At 49.7% G+C, this 6,000-nt stretch overlaps 1 protein-coding gene across 1 annotated transcript in view; it reads right to left on the bottom strand.

Annotated features, from left to right (window-relative positions):
* Positions 1-813: 813 nt before the first annotated feature.
* The window catches only part of NFIX (nuclear factor I X), a 90,558-nt gene continuing 85,371 nt past the window's right edge, over positions 814-6,000 (bottom strand). The window contains 1 exon segment of the mRNA XM_075577509.1: positions 814-5,851. Within this exon segment, the coding sequence (XP_075433624.1) occupies positions 5,837-5,851 (15 nt within the window). The 3' untranslated portion in view covers positions 814-5,836.

The following is a 6,000-nucleotide window of genomic DNA, read 5'->3' as shown; positions in this document are numbered from 1 at the left end:
AGGGACACAGCTACATCGCTGCAGAGCCTGTGGAGCGTGGTCTGGGCTCAGATCACTCGGCAAGATACCAAGACTGTCTGTAAGTGGGACGCTCCAGCTGGATACCACCCACACGGAGGAGGACCCACCACGGAAGCAGAAGCATCGCTGAATCGGCGGATCCTGTGCCGTCACCAAGCAGCGCGCCCCGGGTGCTGGAGTACCCGGCAGGAACCTACATCCTTCAGTGCACCAACAACAGGACACACACCAGTGGCCGTGCTGACCACACACAAGGGTGGGGGGTTGGCATTCTCATGAACACCAGGGTGGTTGGGTGCCCGTCAGCTATGGTGGACACGGTGTGGGTTCCACGGTGGAGGAGTAAGGCCCAGCGAGGCGAAGGGGTAGCTGTAACCAGTAGAATTATTATTATCCGCCCGGCACTGCCTATTTACATGTTCTCTAGTAAAGATTATTATTATTATCATATACTGCGTGTGGATATCAGTATTGTGGTTCCTGTGAGGGGCTCCTCGGACTACGTTGGGATCCCTCCCAGGTGGAGGCGCCGTACCAAGACTGTGTAGCTATATCACCCCGTGTTCCCCGTGGCGGAGATTTGGGATCTCCGTGAGCCAACCGGTAAAGCCAGCACCCGTAGACACTGTGACCTAAGGGGAAAGAGGGCTGCACTTACATACACCTGGTAACCCTACCTGTGAGGCGTGCGAGTGAATATTATTTCTCTCTCTGCAGCCCTAGAGGTGGCCCGGGCCAGGCTCGGTGTCCCAGTCCTAGAGGTTCACAAATAAATCTATATTTTCAGCCGGGTTTATTTTCCAGGAAATGATTTTTTATTTTCACATACACATAATAATAACCATCCAATGGGGGAAGCTGGGGGGGGGGGCAGGGAAGGGGGGACAGGGGCGGGTGAGATACAGGGGACGGAGGGGACGGACGCAATCTGGGGTATGGGGGAGACTGAAAATAAAAAAAAGTCAGAACGTATAAAAAAAACAAAAAATAATATTCCAAGCGGGGAAGAAATACACGGAGAGGGGAGAGAGAGTTAGAGGGGGGGGGGGCAGAGAGAGATAGAGGGGGGAGAGGGCAGAGAGAGATAGAGGGGGGAGAGGAGTGGGAGGGACAAAGAGAGAGAAGGGACGAAAGAAAGGGGGGTTGGAGAGAGAAAGGGAAGGAGGAGAGGGAGAGAGGTGAGGAGTAGATGGTGGGAGGAGTGAGGGGTGAGGAATAGAGGGGGAAAGAGGTGAGGAGTAGAGGGGGGAGGGAGAAGTAGAGGGGGAGAGAAGGAAAATGTGAGGAATAGAGGGGGGGCAAGAAGAGAGAGGTGAGGAGTAGAGGGGGGGAGAGAGATGTGAGCAGTAGAGGGGAGGGAGGTGAGTAGAGGGGGGGGAGAAGAGATGGGAGGAATAGGGGGGGGAGAGAAGTGAATAGAGAGGGGGGTCTATACTGACAACAAGCATTCCATTTACACATTCTGTAAAGAAGATCCAGAAGCGGTGGAGACAGCATACACAGTGGTAATATTGTGTAGAAAGGGGCGGGGGGGGGGGGGGGGAGAGTGAGAGGAGGGGAGGGTCAAATACCAAATGAGAGAGGAGAGGATGGAGAGGAATTCCATTCTGGATATGCAATGTAATGATATAACTATATATATATTTATATATATATATACGCTGCTTTCTCAAGAACTGCAAGACACTTTGAAGAATTTTGGGGGGGGAAGCAGAGAGCCGCCGCTGGCCTTTGTAGTGGGAGTCTTTACTTAAAACCTATTTTTGTTTTGTTAATATCATTTGACCGATTTGTCTTCGGTCACCTTCCACCCCCCCCCCCTTAATTAATAAGAGCGAGACTGTATAATAACACTGCAGACCGCTCATTTGCGTGTCATCACCCAGAATCCTTTGCTGCAGGGGGTAGCACTGCCCGCTAGGAGGTAATGGGGATGCGGACCTGTGGGGGGGGGGGGGTTCTATTGGCTGTAATAATCCAAGATTCCCTTATAAGGACATCCACTTTCCCTTTGGGGCAGGTGGTGGAGGGGAGCTGGGATGGTGGCAGAAAGGGGATTTTGGCTGTGTTGTTGAAGTGCTGTATGTAGGAATGTGTAACCCCCCCCCCTCCCCTATAAAGGAAAAAAAGGATTTTTTTTTAAATGAATAAACTCCAAAGTATTATGGCTTTTATTGCTTTAGGGTTTTAAGCGAGGAACCCATCCTTCTCCCTAAATCCTAACTCTCTCCTTCATCACTACATTACTATAGAAGGCACTGTTCAGGCTGGTATAAAATTGAAATATTAGCATTATCCTCTTGCTGGGAGAATTTGGGGGAAGGGTGGGCAGTTGTAGGGGAACCGTGGTTGTCAAAAGGACATATCCCCTATAAGTGGATAAGGCATTTTTTTCGTCCTTTAATACCTATTAGGCTGCGTCCACGCTGCCGCTGAGCGCGCTCACTTCAGTTCAAATCAATATGTACTGCCACGCTCACGCGGAGCGCGCTTGTACGCTTGGGGAGACGGAGCAAATTGATTTTCGAGCGTGCTGACGGGTCACATGGCCCTTCAGCAACCAATCGGCGCCAGTCAATGCGCCCAGCACACAGCCCCACACACACAGCCACAAACACACACAAATAGCCCCGATCCAGCCAATAACACGCCCCCCCGGTGCTGACGCTTGGAGAGTTGATGATGTCACCGCTCTCAAGCATGAGCGCGCTCAGCGCCAGTGTGGCCGCAGCCTCATCTGCGGGGTATGAGAGTGTGGGAACCTTCCCCACCAGGAAAGCGCAGAACAAACATGATTTTCGCCCCTAAGGTCGTCGGCGTTCCAACTCGACCCTACAAACGGTCATATATAACGACGGCTCTCTGCTTTGGAGAAGACCCCGCTCATCACACACCCTCAAAAACATGTCCTATAAAAAGGGGGAAAGTTGCCGTAAAAAGTGCGTTCGTTTAGAAGGTCGGTTTCCAGACAATGTCATTTAAAAAAACAAAAACAAAAAAAAAAGCAAAAAAAAAGTTCCGTTATCCTGCGACGCCCCGAAATGTTAATATCCGCGCCGCAAAAAAAAAAAGGGGTTCGTTCAACCAGCAGCAGCAAGTCATTACCATCGTCCTTAAACAGCTCGCAAAATTTGAAATGGCTTTTCTTTTTTCGCTTGGCAAAAAAAAGGGGGGGGGGTTTGTCTCCCTCTCCCTCTCCCCCCCCCCCCAAAAAAAATGTCCCAAATCGATCTTGTGCAAAAAACGTTGCCATTTTTCCCCTAAACACGCGCTTCCCGCAAAAGATTCACCCGCCGCTCGTGTGGCTGGATTACGCGGGGAAAAAAATATCTCCTGTATTTAGACGCAATGTTTTCGACCCGGCGACTGCGATATTTCCACACCCGGCCTGAATTTTGGGGAGAGCTGGCAGCGGGTGAAGACCCGTGGGACCTGCAGACTTTTGGGGGGGGGCAGCAGCGGGTCAAGACCCGTGTGGCATGCAGAATTTTGGGGGGCACAGCGGGTGCAGTCCCGTGGGACCTGAAGATTTGGGGGGGGGGGGGAGGGGGGCAGCGGGTGCAGTCCCGTGGGACCTGAAGATTTGGGGGGGGGGGAGGGGGGGCAGCGGGTACAGCCCCGTGAACCTGCACACATCTGGACAGAGAATTAGAGATAAGTGTTGCTAAATTGCTCGTGGCGAAAGTATTGGTACGTTTCGCAAAAAACAAATCTCTAATCCCCCCAAAAACGTTACTTCCCCCCCCCCCAGAGAGTTGTGTGTGTGTGTAAGAGAAAGAGGGAGAAAGTAGTGTGTGTGTGTGTTTGAGAGAGGGAGAGAGTAGTGTGTGTGTGTGTGTGTAAGAGAAAGAGGGAGAAAGTAGTGTGTGTGTGTGTTTGAGAGAGGGAGAGAGTAGTGTGTGTGTGTGTATGCGTTAGAGAGAGGGAGAGAGAGAAGTGTGAATGTGTGGTAGAGAGAGAGGGAGAGAGAGAGTAGTGTGTGTGTGTGTGTGTGTGCGTGCGTGCGTGCGTGCGTGTGTTATTCACCGTAATCTCCCTGTGTCCAAAAATTAGGGCATAAATTCTGCAAACAAAAAAAAAACAATAACCCCCCCACCCCCCCAAAAAAAATAGTAGCGGAAAAATTTAAAAAAAAGAGAGAACCCTTTCATTCTGCGGCGTTTATCGAGCTTCGGACAATCGTGTAAAAAAAAAAAAAATTATAATTAAAATTAGTGCAACAAGGGAAATAAAAAAAAAAAAATCCATTAAATACAGAAAAATAAGAACGGAAAAAATATTGTCAAAATCTCATTTAGTGCGGAGAATTCTGACCGCCGTGAAGCTTAGCGTCTGAGGACAGACGGAACCGCCCCGTTCATATTTAGAGTCCGCGTTTGGGCGGGGAAGCGAAAAAAAAAAGGACTTTTATTTATTTAATTTTTTTTGCAAAAAGAAAACGTTGGTTTTTTTTTCTTTTTTTTTTTTCCGTGTCTGTTTCTTCCTTTTTTCAAAATTTTTTTTTTTAAAAGAAAATAGAATTTTTTTTTGTGCGTTTCGATATTTTCTTTCTTTTTTTTTTTTTTCTGTCGCCGTTTCTCTTTTAAAAAAAAACAACAAAAAAAAACACAAAACGTTAAAAGCTCGTTTCAAATCATTGCACTTGAGTTTTTCGACACGGTCACTGCCCCGTCCTTTTAACCCCCTCCCCGGAAATGTATTTTTTTTTTTTTTACAATTAACCTTTTTTTTTGGAACACGGAAAACGTTAAAAAAAAAAAAAAAAAAAAAACCTCCAAAAAAACACGAAAGAAAATTCTCTTGTTTCCCGTTTTTTACCTTGTTTTTGTTGAAAGATAAACTAAAAATGAATGAAGGTACAGCATAACATAGCAATAGGATTTTTCCATTGTTGGGCGCCAGGGTTTGTACCTCCCCCTCCGAACTAATTTGGGGCCAATCAGAGGTGAGATGTTAGTGTTATTTGCTAGGCTGTAGCTCCCTTCTGTCTGTGTCACCCTGCGGGGGGAGGGACAGACTCCATGTCCCATAGCTCCCTTCTGTCTGTGTCACCCTGCGGGGGGAGGGACAGACTCCATGTCCCATAGCTCCCTCCTGCCTGTGTCACTGTGTCACCCTGCGGGGGGAGGGACAGACACAGTGTCCCATAGCTCCCTCCTGTCTGTGTCACTGTGTCACCCTGCAGGGGGAGGGACAGACTCCATGTCCCATAGCTCCCTCCTGTCTGTGTCACTGTGTCACCCTGCGGGGGGAGGGACAGACTCCGTGTCCCATAGCTCCCTCCTGCCTGTGTCACTGTGTCACCCTGCGGGGGGAGGGACAGACACAGTGTCCCATAGCTCCCTCCTGTCTGTGTCACTGTGTCACCCTGCAGGGGGAGGGACAGACTCCATGTCCCATAGCTCCCTCCTGTCTGTGTCACTGTGTCACCCTGCGGGGGGAGGGACAGACACCATGTCCCATAGCTCCCTCCTGTCTGTGTCACTGTGTCACTTAACAGTTGAATTTCTGGAGGGGTAGGAGGGGGTGACAAGGGGTGAAGCAGTGAGAGAGTGCAAGAGAAAGGGGAAGGGGGGGGGGGAAGTAACCCTTTCAGTCCCAGAGGGGCCTCCGACAGCGAAGTGTTTAGAAAGCGCTCTCCCCAGCGACGCTTTCTGTCCCACGCGTTGCGAGGAGTGATTCCGTGTTCCGTGCCGGTTCTAGGGGTGTCTTCTCGAAGTCACGCCTGGTGTGCGGAAAGAGGGGAGAGGGGAAGGGGGGAGAGCTCACGATTCTTTGTTCCTTCCGCTCGCAAATTCGTAGCTTGGTGGTATTATCAAAGGAACCAGGACTGAGGGAGAGAGAGAGAGAGCATTCATTTAAGCAAAACAAGCATTTTTTAAACAGCAAGCAGCATATAAACTTAACCCGCCTCCTGAGTGCCTTATTGCTCCTGTAACATGTTATCACAGCAACCCGCCTCCTGAGTGCCTTATTGCC

This window comes from Ascaphus truei, chromosome 20, assembly GCF_040206685.1.
Source record: "Ascaphus truei isolate aAscTru1 chromosome 20, aAscTru1.hap1, whole genome shotgun sequence".
NCBI classification, from domain to species: domain Eukaryota; kingdom Metazoa; phylum Chordata; class Amphibia; order Anura; family Ascaphidae; genus Ascaphus; species Ascaphus truei.
Note: the sequence above shows the minus strand (reverse complement) of the source record. Positions and strands in the feature narration are given on the sequence as shown.